General features: G+C 38.6%; 1 protein-coding gene across 4 annotated transcripts; it reads right to left on the bottom strand.

Annotated features, from left to right (window-relative positions):
- Positions 1–142: 142 nt before the first annotated feature.
- On the bottom strand, positions 143–23024 carry camsap3 (calmodulin regulated spectrin-associated protein family, member 3). 4 transcript variants are annotated; one of them, XM_081610103.1, is made up of 18 exons: positions 22484–23024; positions 15777–16039; positions 9793–9933; positions 9509–9595; positions 8893–8925; positions 8074–8212; positions 6950–7089; positions 6789–6864; positions 6640–6682; positions 6455–6510; positions 6211–6283; positions 4098–6129; positions 3876–4000; positions 3365–3645; positions 3168–3261; positions 2754–2878; positions 2544–2662; positions 143–2454 (listed from the first exon to the last, which is right to left on the bottom strand). In XM_081610103.1, the coding sequence occupies exons 1-18, from the start codon at positions 22614–22616 to the stop codon at positions 2155–2157; spliced, it is 4260 nt and encodes a 1419-aa protein (XP_081466229.1). In that variant the 5' UTR covers positions 22617–23024; the 3' UTR covers positions 143–2154. The 4 variants fall into 4 exon arrangements, with proteins under 4 accessions (XP_081466229.1, XP_008414251.2, XP_017161666.2 ...); XM_008416029.3 differs by having other exon boundaries at positions 6211–6247; XM_017306177.2 differs by having other exon boundaries at positions 6211–6244.
- Between the last annotated feature and the right edge of the window lie 796 nt (positions 23025–23820).

The raw sequence follows: 23820 nt of genomic DNA, 5'->3' as shown, positions 1-23820 counted from the left end.
AAAATAAAACATGTGTTATTCACTCTCACTCTGCAGTATATCTTTTCAAAGAAGGTCTCCAGTCCACATGCAAATTCTAAAACAAACATATGAGGGGGGAAAAAATAAAGATGATTATTAAATAATAATGAAAAAAAATGTGGATGATTTAAAAAGGATTTTATTTTTCTGGTCCAGTTGTAAAGGAGTCACTTAATGAAATGAACATACAAAATGTACTGGCAAATAAAACAAAACAAACTTATGACATCTTTTCTGAAATGGCAATTTGACATATAACCTTCATTAAAGAAAAAAAATGGAGAGAAAAGGACAGAGAACCTCAAACTAAAAAATAAATTTGTCAAATAATTCAAATGGAAATAAATATACCTCTGGATGATGTGGGGAGTTTTAGGGAGAATTGCACAGAATCAAAATATAGTATTCACTACCACATATGAAGCTTTACAAGTTGATAAATACAAACATCTATTAAATCTACACGTAATCCCCCACACACTTACTTAATCAACAGTTTATTTCTTATTTATGGTTTCAACATTGCATCCACAGGAGTCCCCTTCAAACAGCACATTACATGGAGGCATTCTGTGATTTTAAAAGAAGGTAGCTGCACTGTGGCAACTGTAATAGTGCTGCAAGACTGCAAAGAAAGCTGATTTTCAAGATTTTCTGCCAGCATTTAATTAATCAAGAAATTCTGGAGTCTTTTTTTTTTTTCCTAGCACTGAGAAAAAAAAAAAAGAAAAAAAAAAAAAAGCTTTTGGCATTTTACATTCCCCAGTTGTACATGAAGGAGTCTCAAGAGACTGTGGGGTAGACGAGGGCTGTTACAGTCCAGAATGATCCTTCGTTAAGAAACCTACTGTTTATATGCCTGGACATATAAACAGGGAATAATGCATTAGGAAACAAGCTCAGTGACCTACATGGTTTATTTATCCTAAAACAGTATCAGGAACTTCAGCTGCAGAACAATTCAAATTCGTTCTCATTCACTCACTGTCATCTCAAACATACATCTCACTAATGCTTAAGCAGCAGTCTAGCTTATTTGTAGCTCACAAAGGTCAACTTAATTTTTTACAAATCATCGTCAAAAAAAAGAAAAGTATTCAGCATTCAGTATATATTAAATCAAGATTGATTATCATTGTCATACAGAGCTTCATCCAAGTATTGATAAACATGACGAAGCTCTCCTTCATCTCTGTCCCCTCCCCGGAGCTCGCAAGACGAGTTCAAAACCATTATTTCCATGAAAAAAAAAAAAAAACAACAAACAGAAAAGTCACAGGATATTTCATTCTTCTTTCAGTTCTCAAAGACTCAATCAGTTGCTAGCAAAACACATGTCAAAAAGTATATATATAAAAAAAACATCCAGATGTCTACAGCTGAAGGAGTGGAGTGCAGAAAATATGGGGCACAAGCAGTTTCGAGTGTGGAAAGCAATCTGCAGTGAAAGTAGCCTCTGGTATATCTATGGTATTTTCTGGTCCTGACTAGGAGCGGCTAGCGTGTGCCCTACATTCATATGAGAGCAGCGTTAACTGCCTATACATTTCAGCCTTCATTTCCGATCAGAGTAGAGAGCTGAGCCATGTGTCTCAGTATACTGGAGGGAAACGGAGCCCTGTAAGAAGAAAAGGCAGCGAAAGGAAACCAAACCAAAACTTTGAGGGGTGGGAGCTGCTTGTACCCAAAATACTGTTGTGCGGGCAAAGGCAGTGTAATTCTCCCCTCCCCTCCCTTTTCGAGTCCAAAAAAACAAGACTCAGACATGGCAGGGTAAGGCAAGGCATGAGGAGGAAAATGGAAACTTTTTTTTTTATCCAAATGAAATTTGTCCCATTACATTTTACAATCTGAATGGATCATTCAGAACCTGTCAGAAGCTCTGGAGATAAACTCTTTTAGCTAAAGTGGCTTATTTAAGGAGTCATTGACTCATTCTCTTGGCAAGTCACCACTTTGGTTCTCAGGGTCCAAGCTGATAACCGGAAAAATACCTGAGCAGTCGTTTTCCATCCCCCCCCCCCCAACAGAACGATCTGACACTCCACACTAGCCAGGGAACAAAAAAAGAAGAATGAGTTAACTGTGTATATTTCCTGATTTGTAGCATCTTTCCCAACCATAGGCGAGCCTTTAATTTGGGGTGTTCAACTTTTTAGGTGTTCCTGGACGCTTTTGCCAAAAGTGGTTAGGAATGGTGAAGGCATCAACACTCATCGACATGGTTTTGGACGGGATGACGGTGAACTGTTTACGGTCAGAGCTATACTTGTAAATGGACTCCACCATCTCAGGTTTGATGTTCCGTGGGCCAATGCCAGTGAGCCGGTCCATGTCCTCGGTTTCAGGGTTCATGGTGTAAACTGCTCTGAATTGGCAGCTGGCATCTCGGAAGAGGATTAGGAAATGGTTGGCTGCGCTTTTTTCCATTTCCTGAAAAGACAAACAAAAACAGACACGCAGAGTTTGTAAGTAAGCGCGTGGGCCTCTTGGTGAGACCGTAACATAGCAGCATTGTTTACCTCGACGATCTTGTTTTTTTGTGGTTCATTAACCTTGCCGGCCAGGCAGCAGCGAGTGATAGCATTATGGATGATAAACTTATTGGACTTAAAGCTCGGTTCCTTGTATAGCTTTGGTCCTGAAAAACAGTTTTGACACATGATATGCTGTTCTAATAAAACAATGCTCACATTTTTAAAACAAACTTTAGCCATGAATTTATCACCGACCTGTATATTCTGGAATGGAAGCTGGGGAGGAAATGGTGGATCCATTTTCCCAGTCTTTTTCCCCATTCTGGGCACTCCTTCGCCCTGGTGACATTAGCCGTGACCGAGAAGGAGAGTGTGATCGGCTAGAAAAAAAAAAAAAAAAAAAAACTAAGTGGGTTACAGACATTAATCGTCACCATCACCTTTGCACCTGATAGCACTGATAACGACTACCACAGCAACTGTAGCTAGAGACAGATAAACAAACAAATAATGAAACCACTTGTTCATTGTAAAAATCCATTATCCAGGTCCCCTTTCTCTGACGGCTAATGCAACGTTCTTTGACCTGTCCAGGGCAAATATGAAACAGCTCCAGCATTTAAAGCCCCGGCATGAATAAATTTAAACCATCATCTCTGTGTATGTTACCTTGGAGATTTCCTGACAGTCAGCCCTCCAGAGTCATTAGCCATAGAGGACAGGTTCATCATTGAGTGGAAGTTCCCTTTGTTCAGCCTGTTTCCTACACAAAAAAACAACAGGAGCATGTTATAAAAAAAGTAAGCAAAAGCAGAGAAAATGTTTCTAAAACGTAGAAATTTGGTGGTGGTTTCGGAAGCCTTTACCTTTGACGGGACTATTTGACAAAACAGAGTCATCTCTGAAAACCGTCTTAGGTCTCTGTTTCTTCACATCACGGACTGTTGTAGGTTTCTTCCTCAGCACTTTGTCCAGATCTTCCATAATCTTCAGTTGCTGTCGTCTCTCATACTCCTGCCTGGTGAAGTCTCCTCTGCGCTGGGGAGTGCCTTCTGCTGGTGGGGTACGTGATGCCGGAGGGGTGCCTGGGGTCTGGGGTGTTTCTTCATTCTTGCCCCAGCCTTCAATGATCATCCACTGGGGCTTGCTAAGAGCAGAGGGAGACAGAGAGCACAATGTCAAAATGTATAATACTGGGAATACAGATATAACAAATGCAAATATGATTTAAAAACTAGAATCTAAAAGTATATGACTGTACATGAGTCATTAGGGAGTGCCTATTGTGCTAAAATTGGTTTTATTGTATGCACCATTACTGTTCATATTTAGTAATACGACCAGCTGCATAAGTGGAAAAAAGAAGAAAAGTCTTACTTTGATTCTTTTTCCTTCTCCTGCTCAAGTTTGCGTCTCTTCATCTCTTCGGTTCTCCTTTGCTGCTTCTCAAGAAGAGCTGCTCTTCGCTGTGCCATCTCATCCTCTGGTCGATCCCCGTCATCCTACAAAGACAAAACCAAGTAGAAATTAATAGCCATTAACACACTCACCTAAACCATGGTTTACCAGATACCAAAAATAATGAGATGTAGCACCAACCTTGAAAAAGAAACCAACTCCTGCCTTCGATTCTGGCTCCGTTCGATCACTCATTGAATCTGATAATGTGTCAGGCACTTCGTCATCCTCCTCCCTCTCCGCTCGCAAGGCAGTGAGTGAGATCTCAATTAAACTACTGCGTTTGCCATTAGACATTCCAGCTGGGGCTTCACTCTCGAAGGAGCACTCTGAAGGGGCACCAGAGCTGCATCCTGCACTAGCAAGCCCTTCCTTCTTTACCAGGGGACTGTGTGAGCGCCCTGCCTCCATATCCATGCTAAAAATACTCTGTCCATCATTGGAGCCCACTTCTGACAGGGCATCATCTGCTGCAGGATGAGGAGGTGGAGTTGGTATAGGAGTCAACGAAGGTGTGGGGATGGGACTCTGCCCAAATGAACGTAGCTCATCCAGGCTTTCAGAGTCGCCTATAGAGAAGGAGGATGAAGTCTGAACCTGGAACTGTAAATGATTTACTCGACGAAGATGGGGGATACGGTCCACGTTCTGGGGTGGGGTGAGAACCCTTGAATTCTTTGGGAACTTTGTGTCCATTTGGCAACTGTGTTTTGGACTTTTAGGGGGTACAGACTGAGCTCGTCGATGAACTTTAGGAGATTTAGGAGGAGCAGAAGGGTTTGCCATTTTGCGTGATGGTGAGGGAGAGGAGGAGGCTAAATTCAAACCTCGGGTGGATTCTCGTGAGACGCGTGAAGGAGGAGCTGAGTTGGAAGGCTTAGGGTTGGCTGGAATAACCCAAGATTTGTTCGTGGACGCTGCAGGTTTCTTCTTGATTAGTTGATTCTGCTGTTCACTCAGTCGCTGCATGTCAGTTTGCAGGGAGGACAATGCTGCGGTCAACTTGGACACAGCGTTGTTATAATCCCCTAAAGGGGCTCCTGTTTTTTCACCAGGTGTCTGACTGGCCTCTTTGAGCACGTGTCCTCCTCTACCACTTATTTCATCCTCCATAAAGAGGCGCTGTTGATCTTGTTCCTTCCCTTCCTCCTCCATTCGAGCAAGTCGTTCCTCCAAAGTCAAATGTGAAAGATCTTCTCCTTTCTCCTCAGAGTCAACATCATTCTGCTCTTTTTTCAACTGTAGAAAAGCACTCTTCCCCAGTCTTTGACGATGCTTTGCAAAAATGGCCTCAATGCGTTTTTTCTGGGCTTCAATGGCTTTTCTTTTTTCTTCAAGCCGAGCTCCCAGTTCAGTCATCTCATTATTCAGTTGTGGGCTCTTGCTCGGGCTTTCTTCAGACTTTTGTGCCCAAGAGGTCATCTGAGGGGAAGATGGGTCGCTACCTTTAGGAGAATCCATGCTCTGTTTCTTTTTGCGTTCTGCAAAGCTGGTCATCTTCACGCCACTGTCGGGTGAATCCTTAACATAGCTAATGGAAGAGTTTGCATGGGCAGCTGGTGTGTTTGGAGTCGACTGGGCCTTTGGCAGGTCTTCTAAGGCATCTGAATCTAAACTGCCATCTCTCAAGACTGAGTCATCATCCCGTGAATATCCTGAGGCGTTTCTGGTGCGAGCTGGCTCCTTGGTGGACTCTTTAGGCTGGTACATCATTCCTGAGTGGGTTGGGGCAGAGCAGCTTAGGGGGGTCAGGTTGCCATCATATCTAGAACTTGCAGGATCATCAGGTGAGTGGAGGTAGAAGCCATCAGGAGCACCATCAGGGTGTAATCTAGGTTCCATCTTGCCTTCATTGTGAATTATTTGGAGAGCCTCTTCAATGGTGGGCAGCTCTCCAGTTTCATTTGTCTCAAGTCCGTTTTCCTCAGCCAGCCTTGGAATAACGGGAGTCTGTGTGGCCCATGATGCTCTCTGAGGACCGTTTGGTCCAGGGGCTTTACCAACCAAATGGCTAATGTCTTCAGGAGTAGTGTAGGGCTGACTCATGCTTTGGCCTGCTGGGTTGAGTTGATCTGAGCTCATAGAGCGGGTTATTACAGGGTTGCCCATCACTATATCAACGTCACTGTCAAGGCCAAAAGGGATGCTGAAGGATACTGCTGACAAGGGCCGACTAAGAGAAAGAGGAAAGCAAGTTCAAGTAAAAACAAACTGGTGGATGTAACCGTTTATGTACTCTGTGCACTGGCACTACCTGAGAGGTTTCTTGCTCCATGTCTTTCCAACTCCTTCTATATGAGACATTGAGGTAGACTGAGTCAAAGGTCCTGAGTACAATGGGACACAGACAAACATGTAAAGGCATGCAAACATCACAGGGATGCACACAACAACCAAACAAAATATGCATGAAATATACATGTAGAAATAAAGACACAACACCACAAAACTGAAACAAAAACAAGGACCAACGGGAATCAAACTGACTGACTTAATACCTGATGCAGAAGAAGAAATGGGGAGAAAAGGCTTCTTGAAGATGTTAGGAGAAGTACTAAAAAAATAGAAAAAAATATATATAGCTTTAGCTCTCAATAATTGTTGGACAACTCTAAATACAAAATAAATATTTATTAAATTTATATATATATATAAAAAAATTTAAATCAAAACATTTCTGTACCTGTTACCACTGGTGTTACTCTGTGTCACTGGTGTGGATTCATCTGATGAAAAAGGAGAACCCAGTTGGTTCCATGTTAGATCCATTAGCATTTCTTCTTCGAAGTAATGCTCAACATTTACAAAAGAACGCAAACCTGTGACACTCACCTATTGGCTGAACAAATTCTGGCCTTTGTACTTCAAACCAGTAAAGCAGTTCAGACAGGAAACTCAGAAAATTGAGCTACAGGATGACACGCATCAAGTCAGACGTTAGAGAACTATCATGTAATTTTAATGTACAAGTCAAATAATGACAGAGTGGTTACCTGAAGCTCCTGTGGTGTGTATAGCATATCTTCGAGTGCCAAGTGACAGCAACCCTTCAAACAGCTGTCACAAAATTCTCGGATGAACTGCAGGTTGTACAGGCTGTCTGATACCGACATGGAGTCCTTCATACAAACATCTTACAGAGAGGAGTAAAAGTGTTAAACTGACAGACATGACCTGTTGTCATTATATTAACTCAAGTAATAAGTAACTAGGATCATTAACTCAAGTAATAAGTAACTAGGATCAATTTGAAATGCATGTAATTGACTTTTGATCGGGCTGAATTGACTTTTTTGTAAAGTGCCTTGAGACAACATTTGTTGTGACCTGGTGCTTTGGATATAAACTGAATTGCACTGAATTATGAACTGAGGTTATCACACTACTTGTGGATTCCAATATAGTTATTTAAAGAGTCGTTCCACTCGTTTAAATTCTGAACTACAAGCAATATGCCAACTTCAGTGTTTCCATGTGAACAGGTGTGTGAAGAGGCATTTACCAGGTAAATGGTTGGTGATTTGCATTCTCTGTTAATGGACCAAGGAGAACACATACCAAAAAAATAATAATTAGAAATAGTTTTCAAAATGCCTCTAAATGTCAATTTATTCCAGATATTTATGCCAAGTTTAAATTCCATGTGAAATAACCATCATTACAATTAAGTATCAAGAACCAGTCTCAGTTTTTTTCTTTCGCTAAACATGATACTCAAGATTAATTTTTCATTATTGGAAGTTCAGTCTTATCTGTTCTGAGTTTTTCAAATACATTTAACAAATTATTTTAATATTTATAGGTTTTTATTTGTTAATAGGAAAATTTAAGTTAAATTAACTTAGATTAAGTTAAAGATATTGCTTTTTGTCCAAATTTATATAATTAAACAGTTGACAAAAAAAAATATTGGATCATGCCTTTTTTGCTAGAGATAAAAAAAGGTTAAATTAAATTAAAATCAAAAACACTTTGTCAATCTCAATGGGAATTTAGTATTGTGTTGTGTTGTTCTGGCTGTATGAGCTTCTACCATCATCCACTTGTTGAGCTATAATTTGTATCCTGCTAAAAGCCCCTCTATTAAAGCACAGAATTAAAAAATATATGTCAGTACCTTCAAGCCTTAGTAGTCCAGGGCAATAGTAATGTATGACAGCAGCAACAGCACAACCACTGGAGAGATCTTTAACTTCATTCACCTCTGGAAAGATTGGTTTCACTTTGGACTGAATTTTATCCTTCCTGTAGCGGAGCTATAAAAACAGATAAAATTGCTAATTAACATGAATACTAATAACTTAATCTGACGTATTAGTCAATTCTTTAAGGACACACGTGTGCACTCTTGTGGCCACCTGTTGCTTGCGACAAGTTAGGAATTACTTTAGAATCAAAGAAAAAGGACAAATAAAAAGTACAGCTAAGGACATGCAAAAGGAGGTGAGAATGGTTGAGTTTGTTATTGAGGCAAAGACAAAAACTATTTCAGAGATAAAAGGAAGTGAGAAAGGGGATCAAGAGAGCCTCTAGAAAGAGAAAGACAGAGGGAAAAACATTTCAGGTAACACTGCAGAATACAAAACAAGGCAGGAACCACCTGCCTAAACTCCTCAATGGTAAAACCCGTGCAAACACAAAGCACCTAAGAAACCGGGATACACATGGCAGTCAAAGTCCAGCTTTTTTTAAAACAATGATTCATGCACTACTCATGTCTCCACAAATAATGCCTTCTGGACTTGTTGTGAAACTGCATTGCTGTTATACTTTGAATCAAGTGCTGTTCAGTGCAAACAAAGATTTGATGCAAAAATGCAAACTCAAACTGGCTCATGGGCATTAAAAGAACAGACCTGATCAGAATTTTGAGAAATTTGATGAGGACACTGGAAGGATGGACGGATAGGGATGCAGAAAAGAGGAGGGAACTTACAGGAACAAGTTTCCAATACCAGCGTGTAGGACACTGCCAGAACAAAGGAGAGAGTAACAGAAAAAAGAAAAAAAAAAAGAGGAGAATAGAGAACAGGAGCACAGGGACAGGTATTAAGATTATAGTGGAGGAAAAAGACAAACCGGACAGCTTCTTGAAAGTGCAAAAGAAATGTACTTTTTCAAGTGCTCCATGTCTGAGGTTGTTGTAAAGTTTGCAGAAGTCCACTTTCATCCTATTTTGTGTCTTTCTCCCTTGTTGCTTTTTTTTTTTACTAGAGATATTACTGATCCTGAACTTTCGTCTGTTACAAAAAACAGTTCTCGTCAAAAAGTTGAGCGTTTCATCCAAAAGCAAAAAGGCATTAACTAATATTTGTAGCAATGCACTAATTATTGGCCATTACTAAAACTCACTTTGACTTCTAAAGATTAACTGAACATGAAAAAAGCCACTTAGTTTACAAACATTGCAGAAAATTTATTACATGGATCCAAATATTTTTGCTTCTTATGACAAATGTCTTCTTCCTATTTTAAATATAACCCATTTAAATAATCCTGAAAAGATTCAGAGGCTCATGTGCCGAGTTGTTCTGAATGTCAGCAATACTCACAGAAGGCTCAACGGGTTGGGGTTCCGTTGTTGCTTGAGACGAGTCAGTCTGAGCTCCTTCAGTACGATCTCGGAGCATCTGGTTTAACTAAGAACAGATTATCAGAACTGATAAAATCCATACTAACCATAGATATTTGTAATAAAACATACAATAAAATCATACATCACAAGTAAATCTAAATTCACGTAACATGTCTCCAACAAGAGGGGGATAAAAATAAATCAATACGTTCAGATATTAATAGAAATCCGAGTTTAAAACATGCTTTGTTTACTCCTTACCATGTTAACCCAGTGAAGCAGAGCATCCTCCCAACTAGCAGCTCCATCCAGTAATTCAGCAGAGCCACACGACTTCACTGCAGTCACAGTCTCCATGGCTTCCACAGTCATCAAGGCATCCATCACTGCAAGATGGGCACTCTGCAAAAAAAAAAAAATCCCAAAAGACAAAGAAAAGGAATTAAACTCCAGACCTGAGGTGACATCAACTAATTAGTGAATACAATATTGTTGAACAGTTGTTTTTAATCAACAGATGTCATTTCTGCCTGCTGCAGGGCTGTCACTGTTTACTAGCAGTATCCTCTAGAGGTCACTATAACCCATTGGTTGACCAGGAAAAAAAACGTCTCAAACTTTTTTCAGCAGGCAAACACAAACAGTAGATGTGGGTGAACTTTGGACCCGTGTTTGTACATTCATTAAATCATTAAATAGACAGCAGACTTGTAATATGATAACACACAGGTCCTAGAGCCGTCATTCTTCATCTATTTTCCCTTTTTTTTGCGTTCCCTTTTACACAGTGAAATATTTCCATACGACTCATGTAAAAAAACACACATGCAGGATATGCCAGATGAAAAAAAAAGGCTGTTATGCAACAACAAGAAAACACAAATAGAAAAAGAAAAACTCCATGAGAGAAGAGGTGCATCTTATTAGGTTTAAGACTAAATAATGTGTTGAAAGTGAGTTCAGAATATAAATGAAAACATTCATATTTACAACTATATCCTTTGGGTATTTCCTCACAGGAGGTCATTACAGAGCTCATTAAATGTAGTACCAACCTTATCAGCTCAGTCAAAGCGAGAATGTTAATTCTTTAAACCTGTTATCTTATTAGTAGTTGTGCTCTGCTTGCACTACAGTGTTACAATTCAAACACATCTAAACCTATTTTTTCTAGTTTATTCAAGTTTAATAATGATTTTCTTTGTTTGTATACCATCAATTTCCCAGAGACAAGAATTTTTTATTAGACCAGATCTAATTACAAGACCTCACAGAAGACACAACATTTAAAAAGTAAGATTAGAATAATTTGTACATAAGGTTATTCTTTTAACAGCTTGTCCCTCATCCTCAAACATATAATGCTTTTCTGCTTTTGTTAATTATTTACAAAACAAAAGACTGGTCAAAATCAACTCATTCCTGTCAATAGGCTACTCAGTTGATCAACACTTTGGAGCTTAATCTGGGAAAATCATTGCCTAGTTCCTTTAACTACTAACAAATACACTTGCCAGACATCCTTTCCCTTTTACTTTTGCCCAGATACAGAGTAGTAGCAGTGTAGCCGACAACCAGCCTGGCATACATGTCTGCCTAGTGAACCCAGTGGTAAAGTGCTGACCTGGGCAGACCCCTGGCAGAGCAGGCTATGCTAGGAAACATTTGTCAGATAATATTGGGTTATTCTGTAGACGAGTCATTCAGAGCAGCGACTGAGGCCCTAGGTGGTTTGCCCTCCAAATACTGTTGACAAACTAAGAAGCTGTTACCGTCATGATTATGAGATACAGCTTGCCTTTTTGGTAAATACAAACAACCAGCTCTTTGCTTCCAATTAGATTTGAGGATTGTGCATATGATTTTATTAACCAGTGTTAATAATAGATAAAACACTTGTGTTTTGCAAAATGATCTGTTAATCGATTCGATAGTTTCTGTTAAATGTAATCTATATTACTTACTGCACAGTGCATGAATGAAACAAGCTATCATAATCATCAGAATTATTACTGTCCTCTTCAGAAGCTGTGACCACAACAGCAGCAGTTGTAATTTGTTGTAAATTTTTTTTTCTACAATGTTTAAAGTACAGTGAAAAAAAAAAAGAAAATATTAAAGATTCCTACAATGCCCACTACTAAATAGATACAAATATGCAACATGCGAGTGCGAGTGCGGCGTCTTGCACATTTCAAAAATGTTCTGCCTGTGAGATTCCCACATCTGCCTGTTCGGGTGACGTAGCTCAAAACGTTTTGCACTCCACTAAAAAGGGAAATGTTCTAGAAAAAAAAACAAAAAACAAAAAAAAAAAAACACACAAATGCTGTAACATATAAAAATATAAAAATCTATGAAACACAAAGTAATTTCTAATTGTAACACATTTCTACATTTAGCTTTAGATTTCTACCACAGCTCAATATGAAAGGTAACAACAACAAAAAAAGCCACAAATGTGTCCCCAAATGTGGCCAACTCTGCCTTTGTTGGGTTATGTGATTTTCAAATAGCAGTGGTGACTTAAGATATTTTAAAAAAGTTAAACAGAACAGGAAGAATGAGCTGCAGCCACTTGCAGATTTGCCACTGCAGGCCCAGGGGAGTTTGCTAAGCTAAATCACAAGGTTCCCTAATGAGTAGAGAGAGAAGCCACTCCAGCACACAGCTCTGAGCCTGCCAGATCACCATAACAACCAGCCAGCTGACCCATAATGCATCTGAGTACAAGCCTGACTGCAGTACTGATTTGTGCTCCTGGCTTAACCCTGGTTCTCTGAAACATCCTGCACCTCTGCAATATATTTGTAGAGAGCAAAAATAAACAACAAATCCCTTTCACATTAAACATCTAAAACATGATTACAAAAACTACTTTTACAGGATAGTTGTTAAATAAGTTAAGAAAAAGGAATTATGTTGATCATTAGACAAAGTCATGTTGAGGGGATTACGTCTGAAATATGACTTAACCCCATCCCCCGTCCCTGCCTTGTTCCTGTTTGATGGGGAGACAAACAGGGGGATCAAGCAGGCCTGGGGCCCAGCCAGGGATTTTGGAAAAGAGGTTAATACCCATATGTACATGAACCTTGCACTTAACCACGGGAAATCTGCTCAAAAATAAATGTACATGAAAATAAATGCAGCACATTTCAAAGATTAATTAATAAAAACAAATATTTTCTAAAGAGCAACAGACCAAAGCAGAATAAATGGTGTAAGGTTGTCATTATATTAACGGTTTCAGCTAAGCTCTTGACTGATGTTCTCTTAACCAGAAACCTGCCAACACAGCACTACTCCCTAAGACAGTGTCTCTGATATAACAAACGCAATACAGGACAAGAATGAAATCTAGCTAAGTTAGGATCAACTTTATTACATCAATGTCAATACCAGATATTGTAAAACTGCTTCAAGGTGTGACTAACCAGTTTATGTTGCACCCACCCATCCTGGCAAACCCTCACTAAAGGTTAACATATAAGGCAGAGCTGGCATGGCCGGAGAAGCCAGCTAGACAACAAGGCTGATGGTTTTCAAGTTATACCTCTCATTTCACAATCTTAACAAGCATAACTCGCATGGGTCTGAGTTACTAAAGTAAAGGAGTCAATGAGACCTGGCTGTGGTACATTTTTTGTTCAAAAAGCACTGCAATCATCCACTAAACATGTGAAATTGGGGGTCAGTGGTCATCTCTAGGATGTCGACCAATCATGAAAGACGACATTCAGTCTATATAGTAGATTATGCCTAATCTTCAGAGATCTTTATCCTCAATCTGAGGAGTAATGGGGGCTGGGCAGATGCAAGCAGAATAACCCAAATATTGATAGACCCTCATTGACTAAAATATAGAAGACTTTGTTTACAACAACAAACATCTTTACTTGATTAAGAACATTTTACAAAATATTAAATGAAGCAAAATCAAGATAAAACATAAAAAAAAGTAGGATCCATCTTACATAAATAACAATTTTTCTTCATTAGAAACAGTGTATACTTTAACAGGGGAACCATGTCTCTGTTTTTATTACAGTTTTTCAGATAACCAAAGCTCCAGCCTGATGTAGATGCAAGAAGAAACAAAACAACATCGACTTTAGTTGATCTGCAGTGTTTGGATTTAAATATAACCCAATTTTCCAAAAATCAGTAAACAACGCTAATGCAACAACCTTGACCTTTCCACATGAAATCTGCAATGTAAAAGCAAATTACTTGGCCGCAGCAGTAGTAGACGAGCATAGCTGTGAATCCCATCTAGAGAAATGAGAAGCTTTAACAAAGAGCCAACCTGCAGCAGATTGCCACTGCTGCAAAAGCCGTTTTACTGGCAAGGAATCACACTGATGCTCCATCCTTGTAATACTGCAGCATGACCCACTTTCTATGCTTGCCATAAAAGCTGCACTGCCAGTCACTGGCAGACAAACTCCAAAAGCAGTCCATAACTGGGGGATAATACACTACAGTATCAAATAGCGACTGCAGCAGTGGCAGAGACAGTCAGTGAAGAGCTTTATGCCTAAGTGATAACATGACAACCATGAACGACACCTGTGTATTTCCATTTACAAATCTTTTAGCTTTCCTTTAGTAAGTGTCAAGACATGAAATTAGAAAAAAATGGCAATCAAAAAGCTTTTGAGAGGTTTAAGAAAGCACTTGATGCTCCAAAGTGCTTGTTTTTGTGCAAGTATGATGCTGAAAATATGCCGGATGTAAATAATCAGAAAAAGACATGAAAGGGTAAATAAAAAAACATGGTGTCTTTTGGTTGAAAAAGCATTATACAGTTGTAAAACAGTTTACCACTCATCTCTACTAGAATGAGGTTCCAGCTTTAAAGACCAAATAGTCATAAATCAAAATAAAAAAAGAAGTACTGACCAGTTTTCAGCAAGAACTGCTTCAATTGAAGATGGGGCATATTGCTCCAAGGTTGAAATTTGGCTCATCATCAGAAAACTAGCCCATTCCAAACACCAACTCTTATGCCTAAGAAGAATTCTGTGCACAGTAGAATAAAATCCAAAGTGCTGCCTGTGGAAGCTAGCAGGACAGCACTGTAACCCACAACACTGTCGGCCCACTGATTGTGCATTCCTGTCTTTTGTTGTGTGTAAGCTCATAGCGACATGGTATTAACCCATCTCTGCTGGATTCAGTGAACAGCAAGATTTCATTTTTATGTCACTGAAACGCAACCAATGTCTGAAAAGGAGAATAAAAAAAGACTGCTGTCATCAGGTGTACAGTACAAGCTGTGGTACCAAGCAATCGGCTGCAGTGGAGCAAACATGAGTCCCTGTACAAAAGTGTTCCCTACAAATCCCCGAGGAGGGCCTCGTTTTCAAAAACAGCATGTGTGTGCACAAATTTTGATCAGTGTAAATGGTATGGTTTATATAAACTGCACAGTAAACCGTTTTAAATGTCATCTACCCAACACAAATCATATACAAAAATTATATTTTCTCTATGTAATAAATTCATTTTCAGGCTAAAGAGTTGTGAGCAATATAATGTCACAAGAAGAGTGAAAGACATACAGAGAGGCTTTGTCAGCAGCTAAGAGGACAAACCTGTTTCTCTTGATTTAAACTCACTGAGCCAGCTCAATGTATTCTCTCAACACAGCAGCTAAAGTTTCACTAGAACTCTCTAGCTATTGTTCTGATCTGGACCTTCTATTGTACATGGACTCCATCTCCCTCTCACACCCTGAAAGTAAAGTAGTCATGCCCTCGTCCTTGCAGCTGGAACCACTCATCTTTTGAGATCAGTTAGGGACGTGCATGGCACTGGGGGAAGGGCTCGTGAGTAAGGGTCTTTTTGATGTCCTTTAATCCCCAGAATCAAAGCATAAACATGGCCCAATAATAGTAAAGTGAACCTGACCTCTTCTATTTTTTTCTGAATAACAGAACTGGCTTCAGAAGAGAAACATAAGGCACAAAAAATAATAAGCAAATCATGCACACAACGTATTGCTGTTCATTACGTTACTGTTCTGAATTTGAGCAAAAGCTGCTCTTGTTACATTATTGCCTAGCGCTGGATTTTGGAAGCAGTTTAGTGAATAAAGAGGTGATGCAGATGTCTGTGCAATTACCCATTTATAACATTTTAAACATAATTAAAAATCAGGTGAGTTTAAAAGGCTCAATTTAACCCTATTCTGCAAAAAAAAAAAAAAAATGCTCCACAAAAAGTTTGGCAGACATTACCATTTTGATGGGTTTATGTCGCAGGTCTGCCTCAGTCACTGTGGATCCTTGATCTTTGGCGACTGTGCCTCTCTGGGTGAGGATCTGCAGCAGGGCGACGTTGTCTTTGGGCTGTGCCTCCGATCCAGTACTCCCCATTACGATGCTGAAGGTCCGACAGTACAACTCTGAGGACTGCAGCAGGCGTGTGACTGGAGGTTTAAGATGCTCCTGTTCATACTGGTCACAGTAGAAGGGGTCACGCAGCTCTGCGGGGACATTTTCTATTAATGGACAAAAACAGATTCCGATTAGATCAATTAGCATTTTAAAACCGTGGTTTGGTAACAGTCATTTGTAGGGCAGGGTAAAGGTCATATAACAGACAAATAACTCAAGAGTAATTATAAATAACCCAAATTAAATGGGTGTTAAGATATTAAAGTCACCAGGATATGTGCAGGTAAAGTTATGGAGGAACTACTTAAAATATAAAATTAAAAAGGGTTGAGCTAGAATCCTGTTTAACCAGGAAACACCTTCAGGAAGATTAAACGGATGTCTAAGAGGTGATGCACTGTTCATCCACACCTGTAAACAAAACAAGCAGAGCCTTGAGCACAAAAATAACAAACCCGAGGAGTTTGGAAATGAGCTACTACACTTACTGAGCAAAACTACGACTTAACAAGTGGCAGAGGGAACATTTAATTCAGCCAGAAGTGTGCAAATCACAGTTTGAAATAAGGCTCTGGAAGCAAATACAAAACAATAAAAATATGTCTGTGTAACAGTGGGATCTTGCATTCAATCCAAAGACTCAAGGTTAGCCATAACCATCACACTTCTTAAGTAAACAGAAAATTTGTCTACAACCAAACAGCTTCACATATCAGATGGCAAAACACTTTTGTAGAAACAGAAAAATTCCCAAGGAAGGACATAAATGGAAACAAAAACACTTCCTGGATGTCAAGTGACACGGAAAGTAAAATGGGTTTAAACTTTTGTAGAAAAAAAATGTGTGCTTTATATGAACAAGTTATTCTTGGTCCTTGTTTATTGAATTGTAATTTGCTGCTTAAGTAGAACTGCAAATTATTTCCATACTCACATTAACTAAAACAGTAAAGAATTTGCTTGATATATTTTTAAGCCAAAAAATGTGTTAAAAAAAATTTATCGCCCTTACCATTTTTGATAACTTCAGGTAGAGACCAACACAAAACAGTTAGTTGGTTTCAAAAGTTGCCTTCAGACAAATAGAGGGGCAGATTAAGCCCGTTGTTTATACCACCCAGTTATAATTACAGAAGTAAGTAAAAAACAATCACAATAAACTCAAGAAGTTGGCACTCCCAAATTACGAGATGCCCTGCAGCTTTTTTTCTTTGCCATTTTTATTGAGCACATGTGCTTTTCTGAAACTATAGCTGGCAATTTTCAGAGATTAATTGAAGGTGCCCGACTTGCTCAGGTCAAAATACCAAGAGGCAGTAAATCAAATTGTTTTCAGAGAAGCCTGATTTTTTATTACCTTTTCAGGATCTGTTGCCATCTTTAAGATTCTACTCTCAGGATATAATACCATGAAGCGTTCAATATATCTGAGAGCGGGGAGATCAAAAAATTTTGTTTGTCCGTTAAAAGAAAGTACAGATAACCAGAGAGTTCTATACAGCAGGTTTTGTTGTGTAGTTTTTAAAATTCCCATCTGCTCATCAACCCCAGGAAACTAATAAAGAGTCATATTTCAGTCACAGTGTTGTTACAACGCACGTATTTGCAACAATACAGACCCAAAAAAAAGAAAAGCAACATTCAAAAACATAAAAGTCTGTTCAAAAACATAAAAGTCTGAACATTAAATTAATTCTTTGTCTCTGTGGCTGCATATCAACTTATAATTGGATTTTAAGTGTATGGTTCAAAATGAAACACAAAGATACAAAAAAAAACTTGGTTAGTTTTAAGTGACTAGATTTACTGGGAAAAAAAAAAAAAAACTTAGAAAAATTGCAAGTAATACACCTTAAAAATAATTTGCTGTCTAAGCATATGCAACAAACTAATGGCTATAGCTTCCCAGTTCCAACCTTCACCTAATGCACCAAGCTATGACACACCTTTCTCCTGCAAATCTGAATAAGAAAGAAAACTAAGCACGTCTTTAGGCTGGTCATTGAGTATTTAAGACCTAGATTACCAACATTACACTAGAAATAATGTGTTAAAACTGTACTCGACACACCCACAATTAAAGCAGCTTTCGAACAAAAACATTAACTGTGGTGTCTGTAAATAAGTGTCTCAGAGTTCAAAGGTCCTTTAGAAATGGAAACATCAGTAATGAAAGCCCAGAAAACATTTAGACCTTTGAGTCTAAAACTGATCGTCATTTGTTAGTTTTGTTTCAATATTAGTCTCAAAAGCTAAAACTCCAACAGTGCTCACAATAACGTTATAAATACCTGTCAGCAGCTAAAGTAGTTAATGTATACATACATAAAAATGTGGTAAAATCTCCCCTAGAAGGCAAAACGGATGCAAATACCACAACTCAGCGAGATGAGAAAGACTAATCTGAGAATAATTTCCCTATGTGACTTACCATGAACAATGACTTAGTCCGTCACATATCAATTTAAAACCAGTGGCACATTTCAAGTAGCAGATGCATAAAGAACTCACTATAAAGTCAAATATTTTGCCATTTAAATCCTAATGATGGGGTTATGGTATGAATGCAACTTATAACATAGCAAAACAACAAAATTTGCTGATATTGAAATACATACAATTGTTTAAAAACATTTATATATATAAAAAAAGAAAATTATATTTGTTTGCCTAGGCTGGTGCAAGAGCCTCTCGTTTTTACAGGTCATGAGTCGGTGCTTTATCTATTAGCTTGAGTGAGAAGGCAAAAGTCAAAAGTTTGCAAAGTTTATTGACTCAGTCAGTACCACTGGCAGATTACTCCAGGTAAAATAGGGAAGCAACTGTCCATCTGTGGATCAAATACAGTAAATCCTGACAACAGAGGTAGCTCACTTTGACCTTTTCCTATTCATGCTAACAGAAAAGGTAACTGAGAAGATATGCAAACATTTATGAAAACTGTAAAAAGCTTTGAAAAGTCTGGAGGAACTGACAATTTACAAGCAAAGCTGCAGGCAGGTCTGCAGTGCTAGCTGGTATCTAAACTGACGTGGATAGTTGGATAACAGGAAACGTGTCCCTTTTCATCGACGGATTGAGCTAGTATACCGGCGGGGTCATAGAACATTAACACATCTCTCAAAGTGGTCATAACACACGGCAGAACAGGCTTCCGTGCAAAACATTGGCACTCAAATGTTCAAAGTAAGAAAGGTTCCTCAGAATGAAGGAACAGCATCCTTACAGTTTAAGAATAACAGATTTAAACAAGGTCTGATGGGCAAATGCCTGCTGAAAACTTAAAAACTCCGTAATTTAGTGATTAATTCACTGACATTCAGTGTATTACTGCTTGTTGTTTCAGATGTCCTCATCATGTGGCTGAAAGGATCAAACACATATGATTACCGGGTTTTATTTTTAGAACAAAGCAGGTACTGTTCTGTTGCCCCAAAACTTAGCTCTAGTCAGAAGAGCAACGATAGCAGCCCACACTCCATGTAACCACTCAAACTCAAAATAACACCAACAGAGACCACCATAGCTCATTTTTATCAACTATATTTCAGAACAGTTAAATTCAAACCACACATTGATCATTATCATTACCGATGTGCAGCGGCGAGGTTTGCAAGTAAAAACTCTTCAGATTAATTTACATTAAGATGAAAAAAATTATATTTTCTTTGTGTGGCTAAAAGTGTTGAAAGCAAGCAAATATTGATCTCTGAACCACAATCCGATTGAGAGAGAAAACACAACATATGAAGTGTCTCGTCTTCACGTGCCCTCAAAGATCCACTTACAATGAACATGCTAGCCCTGAAAGCCCTTTGTATCCTGTAACATTAACAGACACTGCTCTACTGCAGCACACGAGGCTTAATTGCATTAAAGGGCCAGTGTACACTGAGCTACATCCTATAGGGTGAAAGTGATTACGTTACGAGCGCTTCAGAAGTAAACAGGACAACACTAGAGGAGAAGGCAAGTATGCAATATGAAGAGATGATGGAAACAAACTCTAATTAGATCTTGATGCACTTCAAATCTAAGTCCCCTATAAGAGAGTGGGAAATGACCTTTCTTACAGTGGTTCATACAATAAGGAGTAAATTTTCAGGTATTAACTTTTCTTTGAATAATATTTTACATAAAATCTGAGAATTTGTACAAACGTGTTTGCCTGTAACTCATGAAAGTACGTCAATAAAACACACATTACACTAAAACAAAATGGTTTAAGTCCATGGGTACAAAATGATTTGTGCATAGGTTTGAAATGGAGAATACAAAGGCACAAAATGGCTGTATGAATTAGCAAATGGGTCAATTGACCTGAAGTCCCTGAAATTTAAAGTAAAATTCAGCAACAGTGTGAAAGGCTTGATCTTAAGGAAAATCACCTCGTACACAATTTAAACTTTCTGACCGAACACCAACAAGCAAACATTCTAGACCAGGTGTATTCAACTCTAGCCCTCGAGGGCTGGTGTCCTGCAACTTTTAGACGCGTTTCTGCTTCATCAAACCCGAGTCAAATAACCCGGATGTTAGCAGGACAATGTAGAGCTTGACTATATACTTAATTGAGCCAGTTGATTCCCACTTAAAAGTTGCAGGACATTGGCCCTTGAGTACTGGAGTTGAATACAAAAGGCACATCCCATCCTAGACCATAATTGTCTGGTAACATTTTTTTGAATACACCCTGTTTTATCATATAACAGCATTAAAATAGCCATAACAGACACGTGGCTTAAGCAAACTGAAGGCATGCAAGTGTTGCTTACTGAAAAACAAGCTTCCTTCTAGCCTAAACAGGTAAATCTTGAGTTTCATTCCAGCTTAATGGAGCACTAGCTTGAGTCACCCTCAGATGATTTGTTAATCATTTTTCCATCGTGACATTCCATGTGGATCATGTTTTTGTTACCTAGTTAAATATCCAAGTTCATTTTTGAAACAATGTCACAGTCCTCTAAGAATACATGCAACGGATCTAGATGTCATTGCCAAAAGGTAAAAGAGAAATAAAAATTCTAGTTCGGTATTTTTAGCCTTTCGATTATTTCCTTGAATGCTCCTTTGCTTAAATGAATAATGATTATGTTTAACCTACTTGCTGTCCTGGTCCCTAAGCCTTAATACCTTTTTTCATGCCAACATAAATATTTTAATTCAACCTCTTAAGAAGATTATTATGACTAAATAGAGATTTATTTTTGAGGAGCTTATACATTCGATGACAAAGCTTTTCATACATTTCTGGCACATAGAACATACAATGTAGAACATACATTTCTGGCACATAGAACACTTATGGCAGTCTTTAAAGACTGCCATTGAAATTTGTTAAAATGTTGTCTATTGTTTTAAATAAGCTAACTGCCCTTGAAAAGCTAAAATGACCTATCCTGGGCTATCTGCCCTAACCAGCTGAATTTCTGGGAAAGAACTTGATGTCATCCTGAATTTGCATGATTCTATCAGCAAGGCCATTGAGTTGATTAAGACAGAAACTAAACATGATCAGAGTGTTTTGTTGTTATATCCCAGTGGCTTGGCATGACTGACCATAGGGTGTGGCTGAGGTGCTAAACTGAGTACACAAAGGTGGCAACAGCCTGGAGTCTTAAACACAGGATCAGTGTAGCATTGTGTAACAAAATAGCTCACATGCATAAAACAACTTTATTGGCAAAATGAAAAAGATTCGTAATCTTCTCTAAACCTTTCAGTATATATGATTAAATTACCTCAAAGTCGATTACATATAATTTCACTGATGAGAGAGCCGTTTTGTAAAATTTAAAGTCAACTGGAATGAAAAGGCACACATGACTACTTAGGTGTCTCATTTCCTCTTGTGAGAGTTTTAATGTTTTCCTAGTTGGCGTTCTAAAACAAAGCCACACGTCAACATATCAGGGTCAAAGCTGACAAGAGCTTAAGCAACCCAAACACATATCTGAACTGTATATAAAATACTACTTTTTTTAAGTCGGAAGTTTCTTGCATCACAGCGGCTGGATGGTTTGTCAATCAGGAGTTTTGGTGACTGGAGAATGTCTAATTAAAAGCTGCCATAGAGGAATGCAGAATATTATTTAACGTGGGGATTCATTTATCCCTATTGGTTCCACAGTTCAGTCTGCCTGGTTTAAGCTGCTATTATCACAGATGAAAGAACATATTTGAGAACACAAATGCCTTGTGTACCATGTCTGCGTAGCCTGTCATTTCAGACCTCAGGGCTGGTATTAGGACAGAGTGGTTAGCTTGATAAGGGAGGCCTACAAGAGGAGGCCCGTTTTTTTGACATACATACCCAAAGAGACAATAAATGACATGTGTCACTGTCCCAAAAAAATGCATCCAGTGCCAGCGTCCTCTTTTCACATGCGGCTCTTTGTGCCAAAATCGCCGAACAATATAAGCACTGCAGTTGCTTTCCGTGCATGTGCGTTTCACTAATATAATGTAAACACATTACCAGACAACAAAAGAATGGGGGTCCCGAGTAAAACAGGGTTTTAAGCCACCAGGCCCGAACAAAAACCTACCTGAACTCCCGTAGGACTTCGCCAACAGCCATCCTACACTTGCGCATATTTTTGATTTACTGCAGTCATACAAATCCAATGGCTTTATGTCTGGGACCACAAAAGTCTTCCTCTTAGTGGGAGAGTCCACCATAGCGGCACTGTAAAAAAAAAAAAATTCGCAAGCGATGCTGGCAAAAAATATATGCAAGAGCGTATAAAAATACTCAGGCAACCATTCTTTTAGTTGAGTGTTCCACACGACCGCAGGGCTGGGAATACGGATGTGGTTTCAGGTTTTCCTCGGGAAATATCCGCCCCGGTTTGGCTTTCCAGACAGCTAATGTCCTCTTCTACGTCCTCCCGAAGACGAAATATCCGCTTTGTTATACTTTACAATCAGACGAAGCTCAGAAACACCGAGATGTTACAGAAAGCCGGACTATTCCCAATCGTTTCTGCCTCTCTCCGTCCGCATTGCTGTGTTGTCAGTTCACTGTACACAGCTCCACTTTAGTCCAGGCGATGAGTGACTACCAGGTGCTCCACACTGGCATCGCTCGCTCACCCAACTGGCCAATAGGAATGAAAGATGCGTAACGAGGGCGGGCTCTCCTTGTGAAAGGAAACAGCAGGTAGAGGTGTGGTGGTAGTTTTGCTACAGGTGCATCTGGTATGTAGATGAACCCCCAAGGGGACAGCATTTTATTGCCGTAAGCTGTTGAAAGTTAACTTAAAGTGCAGATTATTCGAAAACTGCTCTTCTGTGATTACATTTCAAAGCTTTATAAACTCCAAAAGAAAAAAAAAGTCTAAGTGTGGAAATCAGACTGAAAAGTATAGGAAGACATACTGAAAGTAGTCAAAATGCACTCCTACGCAAAACTGAAAATAGCAAACGTATTATATGTTCCTAGAGATTATTCACAATATTTTATTCAATGATAAGTCTAATTCTGCCATTGCCGACTTGGTAAAAAAAAAAGAAAAAAAAAAGTGAATGGATAGGTCCATAAATAAAATAGTTTATTATAATATCGACACAACTGGTGGAGATTGTTTTATATATATTTTTTATAATTCTTAATCCTAAAAATATTGCATGGTAAAGTATTTTTCTCTATTACCTAAAGTTTTCAAATTATATTTGCCAGCAACACAGAAATATAATCTTAAAGAATTTATAACATTTCATAAACTATATCTTAAAGTATGCAATGAAACAAAATTAATCTAGCATCTTCCTTTAAATGCAAGATTAAACATCTCTAAATTTGTGTACAATAACACAACATAGCAATCTGGAGTTTATACATTACTAAAGAGAAAATCAATTAAAATGTGATGCACTTTTTTGT

Source organism: Poecilia reticulata, chromosome 8 (assembly GCF_904066995.2).
Source record: "Poecilia reticulata chromosome 8, P_reticulata-male-v2, whole genome shotgun sequence".
In the NCBI taxonomy this organism is placed as follows: Eukaryota; Metazoa; Chordata; class Actinopteri; order Cyprinodontiformes; family Poeciliidae; genus Poecilia; species Poecilia reticulata.
This window is presented reverse-complemented; position numbering and strand designations above follow the sequence as displayed.

Coding starts and splice junctions, on each gene's coding strand:
- camsap3 (XM_081610103.1), bottom strand. CDS start 22,616: ATGGTGGACTCTCCCACTAAGAGGAAGACTTTTGTGGTCCCAGACATA. Junction 6,511..6,639: donor AGTAACACCAGTGGTAACAG/GTACAGAAATGT, acceptor CTATTTTTTTAG/TACTTCTCCTAACATCTTCA. Junction 4,001..4,097: donor GAGTTGGTTTCTTTTTCAAG/GTTGGTGCTACA, acceptor TTGTCTTTGTAG/GATGACGGGGATCGACCAGA.